Source organism: Rhinoderma darwinii, chromosome 11, assembly GCF_050947455.1.
Source record: "Rhinoderma darwinii isolate aRhiDar2 chromosome 11, aRhiDar2.hap1, whole genome shotgun sequence".
NCBI lineage: Eukaryota > Metazoa > Chordata > Amphibia > Anura > Rhinodermatidae > Rhinoderma > Rhinoderma darwinii.
This window is the reverse complement of record NC_134697.1, coordinates 19,032,294-19,058,283: the sequence shown is the minus strand read 5'-3', so window position 1 is coordinate 19,058,283 and position 25,990 is coordinate 19,032,294. Positions and strand designations below refer to the sequence as shown.

The following is a 25,990-nucleotide window of genomic DNA, read 5'->3' as shown; positions in this document are numbered from 1 at the left end:
AGTGGCAGGGAGGCAGCGTGAGCACAAAAAGCAGGAACGGGGTTTAGGGGTCCCCGTTCTAGAGATAGGTGTGGGTCCCAGACGTGGTATTTACGTAATTACAGGTCTGTACAATATAGTTGTGCGCATGATGCCCAATACTGCCCCCTTGTGCACAAGGATATGTAAACAAGTCTCCTCCAATAGATACTATTTCATTGGCTAACCTCTTAAGATGACAGGCACCGTTTGAAAGATGCCATAGGGGGTGGTCCTGCAGACTGATTTAAACTCATGGGGTAAAAGGGGTATCACAATTACAAAGACTTAATTTGGTGATTACAGTGTAACATCCTGAAGTGTTTTTTAGGAAAAAAAAATTTTTATTTGCCTGGATGATACACAATATGGAGAAAAGTATTGGGACAGACCTCTTAATCATTGAATTCAGGTGTTTCCTTCAGTCCCATTGGCACAGGTGTATAATATCCAGCACTCGCCATGCAGTCGCCTTTGCAAACATTTATGAAAGAATGAGTCGTTGTAAAGAGCTCACTGAATTCCGGCGTGGTACCGTAATAGGACGTCACCGTTGCAACAAGTGGTGCATAATGCAGAAAATTTGCCGACGCTCTGCTGACTCAATGACTGCAGATTATAAACCTCCTCTGGTATTAACATCCGCACAAAAACTGTGCCCAGGAGCTTCATGGCATGGGGGCCGAGCAGCTGCATGCCAGCCTTACATCACCAAGTACAATGACAAGCGTCAGATGGAGGGGTGTAAAGCCGTCGCCACTGGACTCTGGAGCAGTGGAAACGTGTTCTGTGGAGTGATGGATCACGCTTCTCTATCCGGCGGTCTGATGGAGGAGTCTGGGTTTGGTGAATGCCAGGAGAACGTTACCTGCCTGACTGCATTGTACCAGCCGTAAAGTTTGCTGGAGGAGGGATAACGCTATGGGGTTGTTTTTCAGAGGTTGGTCCCTTAGCTCCAGTGAAGGGAAATCTTAATGCTTCAGCATACAAGACATTTTGGACATTTGTAGCTTCCAACTTTGTGGGAGCAGTTTGGGGTTCGGCTCTTTTCTGTTCCAGGATGACTGCGCGCCAGTGCACAAGGTCCATACAGACCTGGTTGGTTGGGGGAGTTTGGTGTGGAAGAACTTGACTGGCCGCATAGAGCCCTGACCTCAACCCCATCCAACACCTCTGGGATGAACTAGAATGGAGATTGCGAGCCCGGCCCCCTCCCCCAACATCAATGTCTGACCACACAAATGTTCTTCTGGATGAATTGGTAAAAATTCCCACAGAGACCCCAAAATCTTGTAGAAAGTCTTCCCAGAAGAGTGGAAGCTGTTTTAGCAGCTATGGATTTAGAAAGGGATGTCATAAAAGCTCCTGTAGGTGTCCCAATACTTTTGTCTATATAGCGTACATGGGCCTTGGTGGAAAGCACAGGAAAAAAACATGTATAATTCTTTAAACCAAGAACCTTGTCTTACCGTAAACTGATAAAATGCACAGAAAAGTTGTTTTACAAATAGTTTACTTTCCATTACAGAGTTTTAGTAAACTGTGAAATCCAGGACCTTTACCAGGAACCCAAATCGGGAATCTTAACAGTTCATGACATTGCCTTCCCCACATCTTACAACCACAGTGCTTGAGATGAAAGGAATCACAGTAATCATAACTATAGGGAAATCTAATAAACCGAACATGAAACGTTGGGACAATGCCAAGGCCTATATAGGTACAATCCGTTTAAAGAGGACTTGTCCCCTCTTGGCACCCAAAAACATAAACAGAATGGTGTATAGGTCCTATAAACCAGGGCTGGACTAAAGATCTTGGGATCAGTTAGCCAACTTGAGTGGTGTAGACAGAAGGACATTAACATTGATGGCTTATCCTTAGGATAGGGCATCAATGTTTGATCGGTGGAGTTCCGACCTTTGGGATCCCTGCCGATCAGCACAATGAGGGGGCCTCCGCACTCGTAGGAGCTTTCATTGTTCACACAGACACTCGGGCTGGTCCACATGGGCAGCTGTGCCTGGTACAGCAGCTCATCCCATTCAAAGCTAGGCCATCAATGATAAAGTCCCGGAGAGCCCCTTTACAAAAAAAAAACAAAAACAACAAAGTTAAGCTCCAGTAGCAAAGTTTTAGGCTCCCGGGAGTGGCTCAAGCCTTGCTCTAAACAATACTAATGGAAATGATTAGTATTGAATAGATAACCTATGCTTAGTTTATAGGTGCCAAAAAGTCAAGAGGTCCTCTACAAGGAGAAGTCCACCATAGTTGCCTTTTTATTTTTTCTATTAGGGCTTAGGCTGAGTTCACACTACCTTTAGGCCTCTTTCCCACGGCAGTATTTTGGTCAGTATCTGGATACCAAAAGCAGGAGTAGGTCCAAAACACAGATCTTTCAATTATACTTTCCTCCTTGTAGATTCCACTCCTAGTTTTGGCTTTCAAATACTGAAGCAAAATACTGACTTAAATACTGCAGTGGGAAAGAGGCCTCCGTCGGCAGTCCTGTGATATTTGACGGGAAGAAGAGCGCAGCATGCTATTCTTCCCATAAAAACTCCGGACATCACAACAGAACCCCGATAGACCCCCATTATTGTCAATAGGGCAAATCAGGCACTGTTGGTGTATGTTGTGTGGCGGATCCAGCATCGCCGCCATGGTTGTGTGAACAGAGCCTTACATGTGAAAAACAGACAAATTGTCCCATGTATAACGCAAGAAACAACCGTAGGGTCCATCCATATAAATGTATGAGGATCATATTGGACGTGGTGTAGCCACTGATGGTCGCCCTGATCGAACTAGATATTATGCCTGTGGCAAATCCCTAATCCTTGAGAGCTAAAATATAACGAATATTAATACTAATATTACCGACATAACATAGGATAGCATCAGCATTGATATATGAACTTGGACCCCATACTGATTCCTGTAGGCTGCTTTCTGGAGCATCTAAACTCTATGAATGCTAGGTAAAAGTGTAGCAGCTGTCGATAGCAACCAATCAGATGATAGCTCTCATTTTTCACAGGTCCTTCGGAAAATTTAAGCAGCAATCTGATTGGTTGCAATAGGCAACACCTTTATTTTTTCTTGCACCAACATTTGCGATAAAGCACCATTAACTTTAGCAAGTTCCAGTGATAGAAAGCAATGAACAGCCCCCAAAAAAACTGTAAAGCCCCCATTCCCCACCTTGACAAAATTATATGAAATTACAAGGTACATTTTAGGCGGACTTCCCCTTTAATTTTTCAGATTACTCACAAGCAAGTTACGTCTTCAAAGTGCACCCTCCATATATGAACTGCATCCAACTTACTCTGGATGGATTCTCATTCAGCAAACAACTATAGAGAAGATGGTGGTTGTATCTGTAAAGTAGTCCATGTACAGATGGCCACAGACGGGAAGATTTGCCCCTAAACCAATTAATATGCCAATATCTTTCACAGTTGGGTTGCTCATCAATAAAGGGACATGCATGGAATGATATCTGAAACGATGGGAATAATATTCCATATTGGAAATGATTCACACTGTAGCAAATGTCATTGATGTGCATCGCTGCACCTGTAATTTATAAGAAATTACCAAAAAAATAAAAAATTCCCTCCGTTGCAACCGATCATTTGAGTAGCAAAGACATAACAATCGTCACTTATGATCATCGTTTCCTATATGAGAATTATCGTTATTATGTCTATGGTCACTCCTAACAAAAAACAAAACCACAAAGGGTGGATAGAACCCCTAAGAGAACAGTGTGAAAACCCCTCTCCACAGAGAGGGTCTGAACATTACAGGAGTCCAATCAGTCAGTTCTTCACCTATAGCGGACAACAGAACAAGGAACCCAAATGCCGTCATGCAGCCGCATCCACACCAAGGCTTGCCCTCCGTCTACCCAACCACCAGTCAGCGCAGTATTCCTGGTACCAATCTTCTCTGTGTTGATGCAACACCACATTCCCCGCTGCTCCATGGGAGGTTGTTTCAGAGGAAATTCTTTGCCATTGCATTTAATGTCCTGACTTTGGTCACATCGGCAACCTTGATGGAATACTCGGAGGTAGTGAGTGCAGATCCCATGGTCACAGAGTTGTTTCTGATAAGATAAAGCACATATTAGCATTTTGAGGAAAACCCTTTTTACACTGGCCAATTATGGGGAAAACGAGCGCTCGTTCCCAATCATTGCCCTGTAGTAACAAGCACTCGGCCCCATACATAACCGATCATTTCTTTTTGTGAATGGAGCAAACGAGCGGCGACCAAAGAGCGGTCTTGTTGATTAGCGCTCGTTTTCACGGCCCATATTGGCCGATGTAAAAGAACATTAAAGCTCCCCATACACATAAGACCCTTTTAAGAAATGAATGGAACGCCCGTTTATCGGCTGATGGTATGTTTTATGCGGCAGTAAAAATCATTGTTGTCCCGTTTACAGGAGTAGATTTGCTGCTGAAAATGATACAAACTGTATGGGGATGAATGATCTTGTTCGTCCCCATACAGTACAATGATTGCTCCATGTAAATGGCGCTCAACAAGAGCCGATCAACGTGCAATAATGTCGATCAGCCTCATTTACCTGGCTTGTTCGGCCATCAGCTATTCCTCCTGACTGCCATACACTTGCATGCTCAGCAAAGAATGAATTTTTTTTTAACGGGGAGAGGGGATTAAAGAGGCTCTGTCACCACATTATAAGTGCCCTATCGCCTACATAAGGAGATCGGCGCTGTAATGTAGGTGACAGTAATGCTTTTTATTTCGAAAAACGATCTATTTTAAACCACCTTATGAGCGATTTTTAGCTTTATGCTAATGAGTTTCTTAATGCCCAAGTGGGCGTGTTTTTACGTTAGACCAAGTGGGCGTTGTACAGCGGAGTGTATGACGCTGACCAATCAGTGTCATGCACTTCTCTCCATTCATTTACACTGCACTAGCGATATAGTTATATCACTATGTGCAGCTACATACACAAACACTAACATTACTGTAGTGTCCTGATAATGAATATACATTACCTCCAGCCTGGACGTGATGTGTATTCAGAATCCTGACACTTCTGAATCTTTTCTGTGAGATTCCAGCAAGGCAAACGTAATCTCGCGAGATTACGATGTAACCTGTCATTTCAAACGAGATTACGCTTGCCTTGCTGGAATCTCACAGAAAAGATTCAGAAGTGTCAGGATTCTGAATACACATGACGTCCAGGCTAGTAGTGATGTATATTCATTACCAGGACACTGTAGTAATGTTAGGGTTTGTGTATGTGGCTGCACATAGTGATATAGCTATATCGCTAGTGCAGTGTAAATGAATGGAGAGGAGTGCATGACGCTGATTAGTCACTGATTGGTCAGCGTCATACACTCTGTACAACGCCCACTTGGTCTAAAGTAAAACACGCCCACTTGGGCATTAAGAAACTCATTAGCATAAAGCTAAAAATAGTTTTTCTACATAAAAAGCATTACTGTCACCTACATTACAGCGCCGATCTCCTTATGTAGGAGATAGGGCACTTATAATGTAGGGACAGAGCCTCTTTAAGCTGCTGCCAGACACCTCTGGCAAGGGCTTATCTCCTACACAAATAAAGGATCGAGTTGAAATTCAACATATCCGATCCCGCTTTCTCCCGACATCCACCGTAGAGGAAGGGTAAGGACACCCCAGCCAGTTGAAAAAAAGAACATGAGTCCATCTAGTTCATACTACTATCCTGCAGTGTTGATCCAGAGGAAAGCAAAACAACCCCTATGAGACACATGACGTAAATCTACCACGCTGATCTCCGCGGAGCTTCGTACCTATACTTCATTAATGATTCCTTGGTAGAGCGAGCGGAACAGTGGAACTCCTCAACTCCGGCACCTTCCAGAATTCTATGGAGGTTCCTCTCTGTGATGCCACCACCTACAAAAACAGTAAAAGAAAAAAAACGAAAAAAAACATATGGAGATATTTAGACCCATTTTTATTACATTTCTTTTTTTCTACATGAAACCGGGTCTGGGCTAGGGAAAGAGTGTTTGGCGGATGATGGGCGAATTGCCCCACAGAAAAACTGGGTTATACTAAAAGTGCTATTTAATGGAACCTCAATCATTATAAATGGTGCCTTTTGGGTTTACCATAGTAGAATACAAACTCAAATTGCTGCAATTTGAGCCCTTTTATTTTTAGATGATGATCTGTAGGTCACACCATACAGCGGTCATTGTCTAGGACCTAAGGCCTCGTTCACATTGTTTTGGAGGCTATGTTAGGGGCCTCCGTCGCAGATCCGGACGAAAATACCACCAACAATATCGCAGCACGCTGCGCTATTGTTTCCGGTAAAACCATGGACATCCAGACGAAACCTATTAAAGTCAAATGGTGCCGTCGGCCGCCTGTGAGGTCAGTCGTGCAACGGACGCGGCACGATTTACGTTGTTCTGCTTCTCTGACAGAGCAGAACAACGGAGAGCCGAACGCAAGTGCGAGCCCAGCCTAAGCTCCTCCTTCAAAGTCAGCACAGCTTATAACCCAGACATGGCAGCGGCAGTCTTTCTATTACTGGTTACTGGCTACACGGACTGGTGGTTTACCTACCTGGCGTCACTATGATTCTACCTTTAGCCTAAAAATTAAAAATAAAACAACTTTATTTATAAGATAATGATGGAAGTTACAGCAAAAGTTAAACGGGGAAGTCAAATATTTATTGTATTGTTATTTTGTTACATCTCTTGTTTTTGTATAAATCAGCAGTACACGTGATTATATATCAAACTTTGTAATATATCCTTTCAGGGGGATCCTCACATTCCATTAGTCTGTAGTTCACAAAACTCATCAGTCACCAAAAAAATCCATCAACTGTGGAACAGTAAATACTAGATAGAGAGGAGGGGGATGCAGCTGCAGTCATTATGTCTAAGGGAAAGGAGAGAGATTTCTGGATGCCTAAGGCCCCATGCACACGACCGTAAAATAGCTCAGTGTTTGCGGACCGCAATTGTGGTCCGCAAAAACAGGCCCATTCACTTTCATTGAACGCGGACACCTTTCCGTAGCGCTACGGATGGGTGTCCGTGCCGTAGAAATGTTCCGAAAATTATAGAACATATCCGTTCTTTTGCATTTTGCGGGCCATGCTCCCTTACTTTGTATGGGAGCCCGGCCCGAAAATGCGGGTGGCAGTCGGCGGCCGGCCGATTGCGGGCTGTGATTGCGGGCACGGTCGTGTGCATGGGGCCTAAGGCTTCATGCCCACTTCAGTCTTTTCCTTCAGGGTGCTATCCGTTTTTGTCCTTGATAGCACCCTGAACCCATTCATTTCAATGGACCCATGCACACTTCAGTTATTTAAACGGATTCGTTGTTCCGTTCCGTCAAAAGTAGAGCATGTCCTACTTTGGTCAGTGATTCAGTGACCGTGTGGCCCATAGAAGTCAATGGGTCAGTCAAAAAAACGGATGGAACACGGAAAGGCTTCCGTGTGTCGTCCGTTTTTGATGGATCCGTTGCCATAGCAACGGCTGGGTGAGCCAAAGTTCACAGGCTCACAGACTACAGTACACATTCATTCCTGAAGATGGATGTGGAGAGACTCCCAGCATTGGTGCAGGATCACCCAGATCTGTGGGATACGCGGGAAGAATGCTACCACGACCGCTATAGGGCTATGTTCACACTGAGTTTTTTGCAGGCGGAAATTCTACCTCAAAATTCCGTTTGGAAGTTTGAGGCAGATTTTCCTCTCCCTGCACGCCGATTTTCGCTGCGTTTTTCACCCGCGGCCATTGAGCTCTGCGGGCATAAAACGCCGCAAAATAAGTTTTTTTCTGCCTCCCATTGATGTCAATGGGAGGTCAGAGGCGTGAACGCCCGAAGATAGGGCATGTCCCTTCTTTCTCCCGCGAGACGGTTTTACCGCTCGGAGGAAAAAGACGCCTCCGCCTCCCATTGAAATAAATGGGAGGCATTTTCGGGCCGTTTTTGACGAGTTTTGCGGCGCGGTTTCCACATCAAAAAACTCAGTGTGAACATAGCCTAAAAAGGACGCCGCGTGGGAGGAACTTGCAAAGGAGCTTTTGACGCACAGATAGCAGCAGGGAACAAGTGCCCAGCGTCACAAAAGAAGTTAGTAAGTGCACACTAGTAATTGCGTAGCCATCCGCAATTTTGGCTTCCCCCATAGACTTCTATGGAGGAGTCCGTGCCGCAATTGCGGACCAAGAATAGACATGCTCCATAATTCTCGGCACAGTTCTGCGGCACGGACACTCATCCGTAACGATACGGAAAGGTGTCCGCGTTCAATGGAAGTGAATGGGAGGGTTTTTACAGTCGTGTGCATGGGGCCTAAGCGACACAAAAGGGGATTTCCCATTAACCAGGCCTCTTTTTTTGCGGATTTGTATATACAAAAACGGACCCACTCACTTGCACTGAACGCGAACACCTTTCCGTATCGCTACGGATGAGTGTCCATGCTGCAGAACTGTGCCGGGAGTTATGGAGAATGTCCGAAGTCTATGGGGGAAGCCAAAATGGAGGATGGCTACGGAGGTGCGTCTGCAAAAATGGATAGCCAAAGGGGATTTCCCATCAACCTTGCCTTTTTTTTTTGCGGATCCGTATATACGGATGCACTACGGGTCGTATTTGCCGATACCATTCAGCAGAAATGGGTACGTTGCTGATGACTATAATGCAATACGGAACAGTATTTGCGGATACAGTCGTGTGCATGGGGCCTAAATGATGCCGTCAAGTACCTCGCTCACAGTTGCAATGGGCAACATTGGGTTAATGTGTGAGGTACATGATGGGGTTAATTACTATTAATATGAGGCACATGGAGGTTCAAAATTGATAACACAATGTTCCTCACATCAGAAAAGGGAAGTACTTTATATTTTTGAGTTTGTTTTTTTTATTGTTGGCAAAGTATCGTTTTGGTATCGAGTATCGCAATACTACTCGAAGTATCGGTATCGAAATCCAAATTCTGGTATCGTGACAAACCTAGTGAGAATGAGATGTGGTCTTTTAAGAGGGCCCCTGTAAATCTGGTGTTTATACAGCGGTTCCTCTCAAAAAGGTGGTCTTCTGGAAGGTATCACTGTAGATCAGGCCTAATCTTCAGGATGGTGTTAACTCCTCCTGTTACATTACCTGTTCCACAAGCCTCTTTATTAAAGGTAGACCTTCCAGTGCGGAGCTGTCACAGCCGCTGGTCAGCACTCGCTCAAACCCCAGTGAAATCAGAGTCTCCATAGCAAGCAGAGGATCATAGACCATGTCAAACGCTGCAATACAACAGCACAGAAGACGAGATTATAAAAGAGCTGTTATTCTATACCTTCCCTTATAGAATATCATCAGTAGCCGCATTATAAATGTTGGTGACTGATCCGCTATTGTAACTTAATTTTTCATAAAGTTTTATTATACACCGACATATCATTAACATTAGTCGTCATGCTTACCTCGATGAAAAGTGACAGGAAGAGGGCGAGAGACAGCTGGGAAATAAAAACACAAGAACATCAGATTATAGAAAAGTTCAAGGTTAAATCTACATATGTGTACTAGGCAATTGCCTATGTAGCAATTTCTTAAAGTATAAGACCTCATGCACATGGCCGTGCCCGTAATCACGGCCCGCGATTGCGGGCACGGCCAGCCGCATTTTCGTGCCGTGCCCCCATACAAAGTATGGGAGCACGGGCCGTAAAATACGAAAAGTAAGACATGCACCATAATTCCTGGCACGGACACCTATCCGTAGCGATACGGAAAGGCGTCCGTGGCCAATAAAACCGGGTGGGTTCGTAATTGCGGACCGTATTACGGAGATTTTTTACGATTGTGTTCAAGGGGCCTTACTAAACGTTAAACAAACTTCTGACATGCCATAGTGACATGTCAGAAGTTTTGATTGGTGGGGGTCCGAGCACTGAGATCCCCACCAATCGCTAAAACGAAGCGGCAGAAGTGCTCGTGTGAGCGCTCAGCCACTTAGTTTCTGTTTGGCTTTTTCCAAAAAGCTGATGTAGCACATTATGGGCTCATAGACTTTCTATTGAACCCGTACTCCGATACATGGATTTCCGAGAAAAGCCGAACAGAAACGAAGTGGCTGAGCGCTTCTGCCGCTTCGTTTTAGCGATCGGTGGGGGTCTCAGTGCTCAGACCCCCACCAATCAAAACTTCTGACAGGTCACTATAACATGTCAGAAGTTTGTTGAACGTTTAGTTACCCTTTAATATAAATTTATAATTGGAACGATCCAATAAGAAGGATGGCAGGAAAGTCATACAAGCCTCAGCATACACAGTGGGGGAGATATAGAATATGTCGTTTCCCTCCAATACGAACCTAATCATGGCTGCTGTATTTTTCTTACCAAGCAAATCCATGCACAGTTCTGCATCGATTCTTCCATCTTCTGTCAGGGCACCAAACACCAACCCATCAGCCCCATGAATTTTTGCTAGACGGATGTCAGCCTTCATGACTTCTACCTCCCGGTCAGAGTAAAGGAAGTCTCCCCCTCGCGGCCGAATCATGACAAATACTGGAATCTGCACATACTGCTTTACTACCTGCAAAAGACCTGCAAAATAACCAAGCCGAGGGTGAATCTAATTCTCACTTCCCCAGACATTTATTTTTCCCAGGATGAAGGATGACTGTGAAAGGGACACATACAAACAAAGCCAGAGAATAAAGCTGGACATCTAGATCTAGTTTACACATAGAGTTATTATAGAGTTGAGACACTTTGTACATACAATACTTATCTGGTACTGAACCGGAGTTACAACCTGTATTATACTCCAGAGCTTCAATCACAATTCTGCAGGCTACATAGCTGAAATCTCCCAGCATTTGTTGCTGGCTTTATGTCTGCACGAGGCTTGTTCTTGTGATTTGCCTACTGGGAAGTGTCATCTTAACACCAGCGTATGTACAATAATCTGATGACGGACACAACTAAGGGTCATTTTACACGTAAATATAATTATGTAAAAACGAGTGCCGATCACCAATATAACAGTAACATATTATATATATATATTCAGAAGAAATAAATCTTGCAGCACCCCAACAGGATGAATGAAAAAAAACTGATTTATTCAAGCCAAAATACAGCAGTGCGACGTTTCAGTCCAACATTAGGACTTTTAAAAAAAAAAGCATGCTTGAAAAAAGTCCTAATGTTGGACTGAAACGTCGCACCGCTGTGTGTTGGCTTGAATAAATCACATTTTTTTTCATTCATCCTGTTGGAGTGCTGCAAGATTTATTTCTTCTGAATATTGATACAGTCCTAGGATCTGGACGGCTTGCTGGCACCCGTTCACATATGTAAGCCTTCTCTCGTTGAGATTGAGTGCTGCTGCTTTCTCTGATATATATATATATATATATATATATATATAGCGCGAGTCATTAACATTTAAAAGTCATGCATTTTTCTGTAAGACTAATCGTATAATATCACTCGCTTGTCTTTTCGCCAAACATTTCCACCCCTTCTGTCTCGTCTGCTAACGACTATCAGACGCCTGTTTACAAGAGATGTACGGCCGTCAAGCTATAATTTTTAAAAGATGCGATTGACAACAAACCTTCAATTTCTCGCCCATCGTCTTATCGCTGCACATGTTTACACTGGCCAATGATTGCAAACTTTTGCTCTATTTTGATTTTCTACCCGTGTAAAAGGCCCTTTACTGTCACTGCACTATAGGAGATCAGCTAAGCTATTAGTTATAGTAAACCCTAGTATCAGAAACCATCGTGCACCCCTATAGTAAACCCTAGTTTTAGAGACCATCATGCACCCCTATAGTAAACCCTAGTACCAGAGACCACTGTGCACCCCTATAGTAAGCTCTGGTACCAGAGACCACTGTGCACCCCTATAGTAAACCCTAGTTTTAGAGACTATCATGCACCCCTATAGTAAACCCTAGTTTTAGAGACCATCATGCACCCCTATAGTAAACCCTACTACCAGAGACCACTGTGCACCCCTATAGTAAGCCCTGGTACCAGAGACCACTGTGCACCCCTATAGTAAACCCTAGTTTTAGAGACCATCATGCACCCCTACAGTAAACCCTAGTACCAGAGATCATCGTGCATCCCTATAGTAAACCCTAGTATAAGAGACCATCATGCACCCCTATAGTGAACCCTAGTACCAGAGATCATCGTGCACCCCTATAGTAAACCCTAGTACCAGAGATCATCGTGCACCCCTATAGTGAACCCTAGTATAAGAGACCATCGTGCACCCCTATAGTAAACCCTAGTTTTAGAGACCATCGTGCACCCCTATAGTAAACCCTAGTAGATGAGATCATCGTGCACCCCTATAGTAAACCCTACTACCAGAGACCACTGTGCACCCCTATAGTAAACCCTAGTACCAGACCATCGTGCACCCCTATAGTAAACCCTACTACCAGAGACCATCGTGCACCCCTATAGTAAACCCTTCTACCAGAGACTATAGCACACCCCTATAGTAAACCCTACTACCAGAGACCATCGTGCACCCCTATAGTAAACCCTAGTACCAGAGACCATCGCGCACCCCTATAGTAAACCCTAGTACCAGAGACCATCGCGCACCCCTATAGTAAACCCTAGTACCAGAGACCACTGTGCACCCCTATAGTAAAGCTTCCAGCCTGCATACTAATAATGACTTGTGCCATCAGTATCTACCACATAAGTACTTACAAAATGACATAATGTTTACCTATAGTCGGGGTGATGCCGCCTTCCAGCAAACTGGCACACAGTTCAATACGTCCAGCGCCTAGTAGGGAAAAAAACCACAGCGTAATGTAAAGAAAAGCCAAATAATCTAATAAATAATCAATGATTCATAGAAATGGAATCATCTCTTACCTCCCCTCTCCGCATTCACTGCAGACTCCACAGAATCGACACAAACTTCCATGAGAAACCCCTGATCAGCCATCGCTCTGTAATAAGACGTATAACGGTTAGACATCGCGAAGTCACCAGGTAATCATAAAGAGTTAAAAAATAAAGTGTAACGAGAAGCCGGGACCGGCAGGGTGTATATAGTGTAATAATACGGGAGCAAACACAAAACCAAACAAACAACTGCCCTTATAATAAGTGCCGTGCCATGAAATGCCAAATACCCAGGTGCATCATGGATAATATCATTTTTGCGCTTCGCTGACCACGCAATGAATGCGCGCAGCTGGACGAGGAGCGGCAGACGTGGAATATTTTATGTTTCTTAACTTCTTATAGGAACCCACAGCATGCAAGACAAGGAACACTAGATTATATTAACCCCTGCGCTGCCAGCGTGACCCCGGCTATCTTGCAAACATTTTCAAGGTTTGTTGACACGTCACGGCGCACCGGTTCCAGGGTTCACATGGTCCATTTATATCTTGCAATATATAAATGTGCATAATAAGCAGACATGGGTAATGACAGCATCAGGTGACATATGACAGGGAGATATAGGGGGAGTCACCCACATCCTGCATCCTTACAACGGGTCACACATGCAGCCCACACACAAATTGCATGTTTACCTCCCTGTATCACCATCCCCCACTCCCTCCCAGACTACACCGCCCACTGGATCCTAATTGGTTACCCTTCCCTTCTAGCTTCCTTCCGACTTGACGCCTTTTCACTTACTCTCGCTCTCATTGGACAAATGAACGTCAGTCTCAGCTCCGATTGGTTCTTCACAGGAAATCCTAGGAGCTTGCGTTATGTCATTGGGTAAACGTCTGACAGCGCCGCTCCGTGATTGGACGAAATTCTTTAGCGTGTGTTTTGAAGCTTTACTAGCGGCGCCATTTTGGTTTAGATTATATGACTACTGTGCCAAAATACAGCATGGAAAAAGCGTCTTGTGTTTGTCTTTACGTATTTCTCTTCTTCTCGCCACCTCCGACTTAATTACAATAACGATACCCGAGAAGGGAATTTGACGTTCGTTTTACGTTCCTTCCTGAAGTAAACGTAGTACGTGATGACGTTGCATTCAACATGGCTGCGCCCATTAGTGACATTTTGGTCCTTACCGGCTCGTTTCCATTATTGCAGAGGGAATGTAAGTGTCCAAATGAAAGGAAGTTCTTGGTGTTTCTTCTAACGAGAGCTGTAATTTTTTTCGGGTGATGATTTCTAGATAGTTTACGTTTGTTTCCGGTTTGTCACTTATGTAATACTTATGTAATATTAGCTGAACGCCAGTGAATGCAGTTTTTAAGGACAATATCATCTCTAATGAATATAAGAGTCCTGATGCCTCCACTGGGAAACAATTATCTAAACTGGAGCAATGGAAAGCACAGCTACCCATAGCAACCAATCAGAGTGGTGCTTTCATTTTCCAAAGGTCTCCTAAAATATAAGAGCTCTAATCTGATTGGTTGATATGGGCAACTGCTGCATTTTGTCCTTGCACCACTTTTGAAAATTTGCCAATGACTTTAGAGTGTAGCCACACGTAGCGGCCGTGGTTTGGCTGATGAGCGGTCGCACTGTGGCGACCATGATAACTCGTGGTTTTACCGCACAGTGTTTATATCGGCATTGGTTTTGGCAAACTGCGGTCGCTACATGTGGTCACACAGCCTTTTATTGCTCACATTTTGTAACTCGTGACCTCTGAGAGGTGCATCTATAGACTCTGTTCACATCTTATTTGAGTAAGTTTAATGTATGCACTGAAAAAGCTCCCAGCGATGGGCCAAACGTATTCGTGATGCCCGATGCACCCGGAGTATGCCCAAAAAATGTGTCCTTATGGCATATGTCAGGCCGGTTTGCGTCGCGGTAACTTTTTGTTTTTTTTATTGTATAGGAAAGTGTAGTCTGCTGGGCTTTTCTATACAGTAAAAAATAGCGTATACCAAGTTGTAAACACTTAACATTTTATAATGGTAGTCAGTGGTATACAACAAAAGTACAGAACAGCCGAGCTCGCTGAGCTAGAATTGAATGGGAGTTAAGGAAACGGGCACGAGAAGGTAGGACAGGGCTCAGAGGGCCCTTTACCAGAGGTAAGTGCGGGTCGAAGTGGTGGGACTTGCATCTATTGCACATTGATGGCATATCCTGTGGATATGCCATCAATGTCGTAGATGGGAATACCCCTTTAATAAAAGCTTAATTATTGTATAAATGAAAAGTTCTAAAACTTTCTAATATACTTTGTTTCCTTTTCAGGATATTTGTTTCCTGTCAGTGAATGAGAGCACTCTTGTTTACATTCACAGGCTGCAAACGTTCCAGGCCTAGTCCCTCTCTCAGCTGAGACGTGAATACACCAGTATTGAGTGTTCTGTGAGCTAAATACATTGGCAGCAGCTGCACAAACTCTCTGGGAGTTTGCTACAATGTTTCAGTCTCAGAGTATTGACTAGACTGGATACAATTTGCGACCACTTCTCCGCTCCGAGCAGGACTAGATCTGTAGGGGTTTGCAACATAATTCAAATACAAAGTAAAAATTGTGTGTTCATGTTTTATATTGAGCGTTCTTCCTCTCGGCTTTTACATGAGTTTTCTATACTTTTTCTATGAACATTTGATCCAAAAAAATGTTACAATCCAGCAACTATCAGGTCCCATTGATGCCGGATTAAAAGAATCCCACTGTATATACGCCGGCCTGCACTGATCACACATTGATTGTTTATTCTAGTGATAGGCCATCGATCATTATTATTACTAAACCCCTTTAATTGTCTTTATGCTAAAATTTTAAGGTGGAAGAGGGAGAATTCAAAGGAGTCCATGTCTGAGTGTCTCTGCAAGTTGAGGTTTGGGAAAGAAACAAAATTGGATGGGGAAAAACCTAAATAAACTAAACGGCAGATTAGGGGACCGTGTCAACTTGGGCCAAAAGCTACAGCAGCTCCAAAAGTTATGAGCCAACAACGAGACCCTGTAGAGCCGGGTCCCCACCGCAACCAGGGATGTGCAAGCCCGACCTTACACCTCAATTGAGGGTTTGCTCCTTCAGTAGTCAAAATAGAGCTCCCTTGGTAGTGGCAGTAATGCTCCCCTCTCTTTTAGAAGTAAATATTTTGTCACACATAATCCCTCAGTTCCCTAGGAACCATCGAAACCCCCTTAGTTTATCCAGCAGTCACAACACCCCCCCCCTTTCTACCCTGGTGGTCCCTGCGGCCTGATGCGCAAAACCATGTCCGATGTTTTAGTCGCCATTGTGACCAGTGTTTGTCCAGCCCTGACCTAGGGAGACCAAATCTTGCCGAATCCTTCCGTGGTGTTGACGAGAATGCTAGACTGCCGTTCATGAGTCGTGATCCAAGACAATCGGCTTATTGGGTAGGGCTTCTCACAGGATAATGTTAGGTTTTAAACACCGCACACTGCCATCAAAAAAGGTACAACTTCTCATGTAACCGTGCAGTGAAGAGGCGTATGGCGGGAGGCAATATCTGATTTTTATTCAATTTTTTTTTTAAATATTAGGTGTATTTTGAGGACAGATTGTAAAATTGTATTGGCTGATCAGGTGTAATAGGAGGGAACCAAAGATGCTTCTATTGAGTCTTCGCTCCAGTCTGATACACTGTAGAGTGCAAGCTGTGCGCTTTATTCACTCTGCAGGAAGCAAGGTAAGTGTTCACATCCAGTATTTCTAAGTATTTTGACTGCCGTTAAAATAACCGCGTCTTCAGGAAGCTCCGGGGCCTAAACGTTAATACCTTTCTCTTTTTATTTTAAGCACGTTGCCAATTTATAGGGGTTCAGCACTTCACCATTAAGACCCAAGCTAAAAGGGTTTTGGGGGCATTGATATTGATGGTCTATCCTTGGGATAAACCATCAATATCCTATCAATGGGGGTCCAACTCCCACACGATAAGCTGAATTTTAGGGTTACCAAGCACAGCGCCAAACTTTTGGTAGTGGCAGTGCCTGGTAATGCAGCTCAAGTTGATGAGACTGATCTGGAATGAATAAAGTGGTGGACGCCGTGCTAGTCAGTGCGCCGCGTCCTCCACAGTTATTTGATTTGTGGGGTTGCTGGGAGTCATACTTCCACTAATCTGATATTGATGGCCTATCCTAAGGACATCAGTATCCGTTCTGGAAACCCCTTTAAACCTATCGTAAACTATCAGACTGGGCTACGGGGCCCCCTGGAGAAAAGGACTTTGTTTGCTCAGCCTACGGCTATACGGTGCATGTCCCCGTCCCATTTTTATTTTTTTTTACCTGGAAAAGGCCCGGTTCTTCATGGGCCATGTCTGTTATTGCAAGTGTTCGAGTGCTGCCTAGAAAAGGCCATCATTCAATGTTTGATGTTTTCACTACGTAGTACAGATCCTCTGGCACTTTAGCATCTATATTAGGGAATTGTATTATCAGCAATTGCCTAAAATAAACCTATTACCCAAATCGTTACTTTGCCACTGAGCGGGATTGAAATAATAGTGCAAAGAAATGACAGGGAATTTAGTTGCCCTTCCAGTGCCCTCTGCAGAATACACGTGCCATGTATGGCAGCCTGTGTGCGGTGGATTGATTTGTCAGCACTTTGCAGAAGTCCCTTTGCTTTACCCAATTGACAGAACAGTCTCCATAAACAGCAGCTGTATATTGCTGATAGTGTTGTGGAAGTTAATTAAAAAAAATCCCACCTACCTCCATATTGGATGTTCCTCCTGAAGATGGGCACTCCCAGAGGTTATTGGCAATGGTTTATGCCCCTATCCCTATGGCAGTAACGTGCACACTCGTCTGATCCAAGCAGTGCTGATATTGGGGGGATAGTTTGATATTCTAGCTGATTTTTCTTCCATTTATATAAGTGTAGCAATTCGTATTGTATAGCTGAAGAGGCTTATGTAATTCTTCTTTTGTATTGCATTAGAACATCGGCTCTCCATGGAAACACACAGTCCAGAAAAGATGGAAAAGCAGTGTGGTGTCAGAGGGGGGCGCTCCACGAGCTGCTGTGGGGTCTGTACCAAACTCCGCTGCAGAACGGATCATGGGCCGTTGGCTTCTTGTGTGCAGCGGGATGGTAGCCGGAGCTGTGATCCTGGGGGGAGTAACTAGGTAGGTGCTATAATATAGACAGAATATACCAGAAATGTAATAAAAGTGTTGAGCCCAGATGAGCCATTGCAGCAAGACCCCAGAATATAGAAGCCTTGTAGACAGAGAGCACAGTGTAGATTTCTTCAGCTTACGCTGCGTGCAGGAGGTCCCGGCTGCAGTATCTTTCAGGAACATTTTGACTCTCTGTATTATTTCTTCAAGATCTCTGCTTGCAGTCATTCAACAGGAATCTTTATTGTTTACTTCTAGGGAATGAAAATCTGTCCCGGTCATGTGGCGATCACACAGGTGCACAGCTCGTTACAGTCCAGTTATCAGAGCTGTGTCTTGTAACGAGCCCACACATTGGACTGATTTGTATCCCCTGGGATTACGCAATGAAGGTTCCTAGTCAATGACCGCAAGCAGAGATCTTGAAAACCACAAGGAATTTATACAGAAAATATATCGGAAACTTCTCATTACACAAAGAATAAAATTTGTTGAAGCCAGAATATGTTTACATTTCACCTCTTTAGACCCTGTTTCTTCTCCTCCAGTGGCTGTCACTCTTGTATAGCTGGGAGACCACCCATCTGGGCACTGTAGTGGTATCTATCCTGGTCGTCTCTCGGCTTTCACAGAAATGGATCTTACTAAGAACACACTGAAAATCATTTTCCTTTTTCTGTTCCATAGGTTAACAGAGTCCGGACTTTCAATGGTCGATTGGCACCTGGTGAAAGAAATGAAGCCACCGGGAACACGGGAAGAATGGGAGGCCGAGTTTCACAAATACCAACAGTTCCCAGAATTCAAAATGTGAGACGTGACAATCGTATAAGACTAGACGTAAATATAATCATGACCGATCCAATCGTAGATCAAAAGTTAAAGGGAAACTAAACTTTGAAATAACGTTTGACACGTCATAGAGACATGTCAGAAGTTTTGATCCGTGGGGGTCCGAGCACTGAGACCCCAAAAACTGCTAAAATGAAGCGATAGAGCGATGTGCTGTTTAGTTTCTGATCGGCTTTCCACGGAAAGCCAAGCCAAGCAGTGTACGGACTCATAGACTTTCTATTGAACCCGTACAACACTCCAAGCGATCAGAAACGAATCGGCACAGCGCTCACCTGAGAGCTTCTGCCGCTTCGTTTCAGCGATCAGTGGGGTCTCAGTTCTTGGATCCCCACCGATCAAAACTTATGACGACAGGTTCAAAGTGGTGTGGGACCCGTGGGACAAGTATTGGATACAGGGAACTCAAGATTAGGTGGAGCTCCGACTATCCCCCCCCCCCTCACCCCCTTAAACCCCTGTGTTTTTTCCCAGATGTTTTGTCTGTCTATTGAAAGTTACTGTCTTACTATGTGAATTGCATGGCCCTTCATGCTGCTCTAAGTTATATGTATATTTTTGAAAAATTTTCAATAAAAACACAGTTGAAACCAAAACTTATGACGTTAAAAGTTTTTTCAAAGTTTAGTTACACTTTAATTGGAACAAATATTGAACTTATTTCCTCCTGGAAATGAGTGAATAAATTGATAATTGGGTGTTACCATTCTCCTTGTCATGGGGTGTGAACCTACATACTGACAGTCCCCAATCAGTGCGAATGGTAACACCCAGTTGTTACGAGCGTGATGATTCGGTCATATTGCGGGAACATCTTTACGTCTATGACCTGCTTTACTCTGCAGGAACTTCTCATATCTGTTGCATTTACCATGTGGTTGGACATTTTGCTATAATCTACGCACATTATCTATAGATTTTATGTTCGTTTTCCCTTTTAGTTTGAATCACGACATGACCCTGAATGAGTTCAAGTTTATTTGGTACATGGAGTATTCACATCGCATGTGGGGGCGAGCCGTGGGCCTGGCCTACATTTTACCTGCGATTTACTTCTGGAGAAAGGGTTGGTTCAACCGGGGAATGAAAGGACGTGTTCTGGGCCTCTGCGGGTTTGTTTGCTTCCAGGTAATGACTGAAGGGAGGAATAAAGGAATTGTGGGAAGGATTTGTATTCTCCTGCTTTATTCATCCATCTCTTTATAGGGTCTGTTGGGCTGGTACATGGTGAAGAGCGGATTAGAAGAGAAACCGGACTCCTACGATGTCCCCCGTGTCAGTCAGTACCGCCTGGCCGCACATTTGGGTTCCGCTGTAGTTCTTTATTGCGCAAGTCTATGGACCGGATTATCTCTACTTCTCCCTAAACATACGGTATTGGCAAAAGGATTTGTCTAATTACATTTTCTGTCTACGCCAGGACTCGGCCTATTTTGGGCCTTCAGGTCCGAGGGGTTTCTCTTCATTTTTTCATCACTGCTTTTGCAGAGCCATAACTTTTGAGTTGTAGTTTTGGGGTACAAATGATGAATGAACTTAAATTTAAAAAAAAATTTGGGGGTTGAATAGGAAAAAAAAACTTCAAATCCGCAATCTTTTTATTTTTTTTCTAGCCATGCAGTAAAGATGTTTATTTTAATCTACAGGTCGTTATGATTGCGCCCGTACCATATGTGTTTTTTTTTTGTTTTGTTTTTTTTATGGTTTACGATTTTTAAACAAAATATTTTTTTATGAAACCATGGGGTCTATTTATTTTTCAATAGGCACCCCGTGTTTGCATCACAGGACACAGACTGGCTGAAAGGGGGAGCTACCTCCCTCCTGTCAAACTCTTAGATCCTGCGGATACTATTAACTGCGGCATCTAAGGGGGTTAAGTTGGCCGGACGTTACAGCGGGGGGCCCGGTAGTTACAGCGGGGGGCCCGGTAGTGAATCCGCATGATCACAAGGGTGTCCTATTGTGGTTAGATGCCTGCAGGTAGGATGTAATGGTAGGTGCATTTGCTGGATGGGGTTCAAGGTGTTGTATGAGGGACAGGGCCTGTGTCTGGCATTACAACATTAAAGTGGCATGCTTGGATTTGTAGTTTTGCCACAGATTGGACACGGCTATAGGTCATTTCCTAATATACCTGAGCTTTATAGTCTATTTTTTGTTTGATTTAAAACCAAATCCTATTGCTATATGTATGATATAATGTTCATGTAAATTCATATATTTTTTTTCTCTCCCAAAAATAGTTAAATGAAACAAGTCAGCTGCTGAAGCTGAGGAAGTTCACACACTGGACGACGGGTCTCGTCTTCCTTACGGCGCTCTCAGGTACGAGTCCTAGTCTGATCTTTCACATGTTTGCATAGTTATTATTGACATTTCATGTTGCTTGTCTGATTTTTCCATAAATACATGTGACTGAAAAGCGAATATAAAAAGTTCTGGACTGTCCCTTATTATAGACTGTTTTAATTAGGCAATATTCAGGACGTCCGTGCGGCAGGTGAACACGGGAGAGTAGAAAATTGTTTAGTCATTCGTATGACATCAGCTCTGGTCATGTGACTGCGGAGTCCATAGATGATGCAATATTGTGGATACGTCCCAATATCGTCTGATCGTTACTGGTTTCCTTCCTTATTTCGAAAGCACCTGTAAGATACCCTGATCCAGGGGAATTGGTGGGTGCAGCGGCGCCCACTAAACTGCCTCCCATTCGGCGCAAAGATTCTCTGCTCCACATGAAAATTGGGTAAACTGAGCCCTCTCGGCGACCAAGGAGCTCATGTGAGCGCTCCTTCCTACAGCTCAGAATAAAAAATAATCGCATCTGAATAGCTGGACGGAGCGCTCGTGTTATCCACCCCGGCCACTTGTGCACCTACGGACTCCCCTTTAGCAGGGAATCTTACAGATGCCCTAAAACATACTGTCAGAGGACTGATTCTCTTTCAAAACACACATTCGTAGGCTAATTTATTTTTATTAAAAAAGACCTTGGTTTGTGACTTAAAGGTGAAGTCCAGTTTAGAAAAAACATGTTCATGCAGAGTTAATAGAGTGAGTCCCATGTTCAGGATCCTCATCTTTTCACAGTTACATACAGCGTCTCAATCTGGAGGACCTGTCCTGTCCTGTATTAAACAGACAACCCATTGATATGAATGGTCACTGTGTAATGCTTAATTTCCCCTGTGGTGGCGCTGCAGGAAGATTTAACATTTCCAGCTTTCCTCAGTTTATGGCGCGGGGTCCCAGCAGGGGGACACTTTGATCAGCGTATTGTGAAGAGACCCTTCCTTTTAATAAGTAGGCATTGTCCAAATCGGAGAACCCCTTTTAGTCCATGCACTTTTATTATATAGTAACAGTATAGATCACCATTATATCAATAACGGGTAATGTATAATATATGTAGACTTTTTATTTCCCTGAGAACAGGAGCCTTTGTGGCAGGACTAGATGCCGGTCTTGTTTACAACTCGTTCCCTAAGATGGGAGAGCGTTGGATTCCAGATGATCTTCTTGCTTTTTCTCCAACCTTGAGGAACATCTTTGAAAATCCAACAACCGTACAGTTTGATCACCGCATCCTTGTAAGTGGCATTACACGTTTTTACTCCTCTTCAGGCAACGACACTTGGAAGGTGTAAAGAGTTTGTAATGTATATTGTCAGTGTGAGTACTTGACCACTGTCTGTATGCACTCACACAGGGAAGACTGTCAATCATTAAGTAGGACCGCCCACTGGACTCTTATGCCCAGAGTAAATAGCGATATAATCAAGAAATTGCAAATGATACTGAATCTTTCCAAACTATATACTACACTATAGTAACCCACTAGATACTGTATATCAATCTGCTCAGCTCCTGCTCTATAACCTCCGGCCTGCAGATAGGACAGCATGTTCAATGTATCCGGTTCTCTTTAAAGCAGATCTGTCATGAGAATATATTGTCCTCGTTAAGGGCAATATATTTTGGAAACGGGTCCGCTGAGCTTTTACACCAAACAGCACAAAAATATTGTACCATTTGCTTAAGAGCTGCTAAGAAAGAATCCAGTCGACTCCTGGATAAGGGAGCGCTCTCTGTCCAATATTGACGGCCGCAGTGTATACATGCAGGTAGTAGAACAGGGGGACGAAACCTCCAGCTCACCAGCCCAACGCCTGATAGTCCTGCTTCGCTCGGATCTCCGCAACGGTCCACGGTAGGCAATAGTAGGATAGAAAGTGTTGATCCAGCGCTGCAGGAATGTGGTTAAAAAGGAACGTATTCCCAATTTTATTCGTATCAAAAAGCTTTTTTTAAAAATCGATAACAGGCAGACTTGGCAGCAAGGCAGTAGTCGGTAGGTATAGTGAGCCTACGCGTTTCAAGCACGTCGAGTGCTCTTAGTCATTCACTGAGTGAATGAATGCCATGACTAAGAGCACTCGACGCTGGATCAACTCTTTCTATCCTACTATACATGCAGGTACCTACATATGTTTTCATGGTTCATTTAATTATTTACTTAAAGGGGTTGTTCAGGCATGGGGCGGTTTTTCATACTGTTGACCTATCCACAGGATAGGTCATCAATATAGGATCGCTGGAGGTCCAACACCCAGACCCCACACGATCAGCTGTAACCGTTACCTCCAGACACCATATGTTATGCAGTGGTCGGTGCCGGAAGCAGATGGCTCCGTACACTATATAGCGGCCGTGCTGCGTTACTGCAACTCTGCACCTATTCACACAGCTGATCGGTGTGGGGGTCAAATCACCACCGATCATATACTAATGACCTATCCTGTGGCTAGCTCATCAGTATGATGAAAAAAAAAAAAAAAAACGCCCCTGCCCGGACAACCCCTTTTAATTTGTTAACTTTTTGTGTCTCTCTCTCTTTTTTTTTTTTTTTTACATTTTGGTAACATTTTGTATCGCTTTTCCTAGGGGATCAGCTCTGTAGCAGCGATCACTGGCTTATATTACTATTCCCGTAAGATCCCCCTGCCTCCAAGAGCAAGGCTCGCTGTTAACTCTCTCATTGCTGTGGCCTATTTACAGGTAGACTTCTCATTCTATTGTGGACTATTGGAAGGTATTGTTGTCATTTATTTCATTGGCTGCAGGGAATTCTCACTCTTTCTCTTCATTTTTTCCAGGTTACGCTGGGCATCTGTACTCTGCTTTTGTACGTCCCAACACCTCTAGCCGCTACCCACCAGTCTGGCTCACTCGCTCTCCTCAGTATGGCTATCTGGCTCATGAATGAACTGAGACGTCTTCCAAAATAGTGGCTGTGAAGAGGAAATATTCCGATTTGGGATTGTCAGAAATGTTTGAAATTGACATCTTCATTGACTACAACTTTACCCTATTTGCTATTTGACCATGATGGAGTGTTTTTGTTTTTTTCATTTTTCTCAAGAATATTACTGATTCACATGTACATACATTTTATCTATTTGCTTTCTAAAATATAATGTATTTGTATTTAAAGGAAAAAAAAAAAGTTCTAAATGGAGCAAAAGATATTTTCAAGTTTATAAAAACCTTTGCCAAGCTGTCTGCGTGCAGAGAATTACGTAGTGGAATTGCTGCGTATTTTCTGTCCGGAATTGCGGACGGAAAATACGCAGCAGAATACAGTAGCAGCAAAGTGCATGAGATTTAACAAATTTTGTCCCCACACTGCGGGAAAAAGTCAGCTGAAAAAAACCGCACTAAATTGACCTGCGGTGTGGTTTCCTCAACCAAAGCAAGACAATTAATGCTGCCTAATCGCAGCTCTTCCGTTGCGGGTTTTCCCATTGAATTCAATGTGGTGCTTAACCCGTTAGTGACTGCCAATACGCCTTTTCACGGCGGCCACTAACGGGCTTTATTCTGATGCATATGCCTTTTTACGGCACTGCATCAGAATATATAAACAGAGCAGGGAGCCGTCAAATCTCCCTGCTCTCAGCTGCCAGAGGCAGCTGAGGGCTGGGGGCGTCCCTGCTCTGCCGTGTGAGATCGATATAAGTATTGATCTCACCCGTTTAACCCCTCAGATGCGGTGCGCAATAGCGTGCACCGCATCTAAGTGGTTTTGGGGAGAGGGAGGGAGCTCCCCCTCTCTCCCACCGGCTATACGATCGCCGAGTGTCTGTCCGCTATGGCAGCCGGGGGCCTAATAAAGGCCCCCAGGTCTGCCTGGAGCGAATGCCTGCTAGATCATGCTGGAGGCATGACCTAGCAGATGCCTGTCCGTTTTAAACGGACAGGCAGTAATACACTGCAATACAAAAGTATTTCAGTGTATTATAATAGCGATCAGAGAATTGCATATTATAGTCCCCTAGTGGGACTAGTAAAAAAGTTTAATAAAGTTAATTTAAAAAAAAAATGTGAAAAGAAATGAAAAACCCAGCTTTTCCCCTCACAAAATGCTTTAGGGTATGTGCACACACACTAATTACGTCCGTAATTGACGGACGTATTTCGGCCGCAAGTCCCGGACCGAACACAGTGCAGGGAGCCGGGCTCCTAGCATCATACTTATGTACGACGCTAGGAGTCCCTGCCTCGCTGCAGGACAACTGTCCCGTACTGTAAACATGATTACAGTACGGGACAGTTGTCCTGCAGCGAGGCAGGGACTCCTAGCATCGTACATAACTATGATGCTAGGAGCCCGGCTCCCTGCACTGAGTTCGGTCCGGGACTTGCGGCCGAAATACGTCCGTCAATTACGGACGTAATTAGTGTGTGTGCACATACCCTTACTATTAAAAAACCAAAATAAAGTAAAAAAGTTACACATATTTGGTATCGCCGCATCCGTAACGACCCCGACTATAAATCTATTACATTATTTAACCCGCACGGTGAACGCCGTAAAAAATTAAATAAAAAACGACGGAAAAATTTCTGTTTTCTGTGAATCCTGACTTTAAAAAAAATGTGATAAAAAGTGATCAAAAAGTCGCATCTACTCCA

The 25,990-nt window shown here is 43.9% G+C and overlaps 2 protein-coding genes across 5 annotated transcripts; one reads left to right on the top strand and one right to left on the bottom strand.

Annotated features, from left to right (window-relative positions):
• Positions 1-1,514: 1,514 nt before the first annotated feature.
• CUTC (cutC copper transporter) lies at positions 1,515-14,088 on the bottom strand. Of its 4 annotated transcripts, none has more exons than XM_075843089.1 (9): positions 13,751-14,088; positions 12,971-13,047; positions 12,819-12,878; positions 10,449-10,658; positions 9,528-9,563; positions 9,214-9,347; positions 6,643-6,670; positions 5,856-5,961; positions 1,515-4,135 (listed from the first exon to the last, which is right to left on the bottom strand). In XM_075843089.1, exons 2-9 carry the CDS (start codon positions 13,041-13,043, stop codon positions 4,024-4,026), a joined length of 759 nt encoding a protein of 252 aa, XP_075699204.1. In that variant the 5' UTR covers positions 13,044-13,047; positions 13,751-14,088; the 3' UTR covers positions 1,515-4,023. The 4 variants fall into 4 exon arrangements, with proteins under 4 accessions (XP_075699204.1, XP_075699205.1, XP_075699207.1 ...); XM_075843090.1 differs by lacking the exon at positions 13,751-14,088 and adding an exon at positions 13,642-13,675; XM_075843092.1 differs by lacking the exon at positions 13,751-14,088 and adding an exon at positions 13,585-13,641.
• On the top strand, positions 13,921-25,465 carry COX15 (cytochrome c oxidase assembly factor COX15). Its single transcript, XM_075843088.1, has 10 exons — positions 13,921-14,171; positions 16,568-16,713; positions 17,976-18,163; positions 18,845-18,967; positions 19,951-20,137; positions 20,216-20,383; positions 21,256-21,337; positions 22,451-22,605; positions 23,960-24,073; positions 24,172-25,465. Exons 2-10 carry the CDS (start codon positions 16,633-16,635, stop codon positions 24,301-24,303), a joined length of 1,230 nt encoding a protein of 409 aa, XP_075699203.1. The 5' UTR covers positions 13,921-14,171; positions 16,568-16,632; the 3' UTR covers positions 24,304-25,465.
• Positions 25,466-25,990: the final 525 nt, after the last annotated feature.

Excerpts from the sequence above, each read along its gene's own strand:
- CUTC (XM_075843089.1), bottom strand. The coding sequence starts at position 13,043 with ATGGCTGATCAGGGGTTTCTCATGGAAGTTTGTGTCGATTCTGTGGAG. Across the intron at positions 6,671-9,213 it reads TAAAGAGGCTTGTGGAACAG|GCTAAAGGTAGAATCATAGT; the intron begins GTAATGTAACAG and ends TTTAATTTTTAG. Across the intron at positions 5,962-6,642 it reads TAGAATCATAGTGACGCCAG|GTGGTGGCATCACAGAGAGG; the intron begins GTAGGTAAACCA and ends CTGTTTTTGTAG.
- COX15 (XM_075843088.1), top strand. The coding sequence starts at position 16,633 with ATGCTTCTATTGAGTCTTCGCTCCAGTCTGATACACTGTAGAGTGCAA. Across the intron at positions 20,384-21,255 it reads TACTTCTCCCTAAACATACG|TTAAATGAAACAAGTCAGCT; the intron begins GTATTGGCAAAA and ends TCCCAAAAATAG. Across the intron at positions 22,606-23,959 it reads AGTTTGATCACCGCATCCTT|GGGATCAGCTCTGTAGCAGC; the intron begins GTAAGTGGCATT and ends CGCTTTTCCTAG.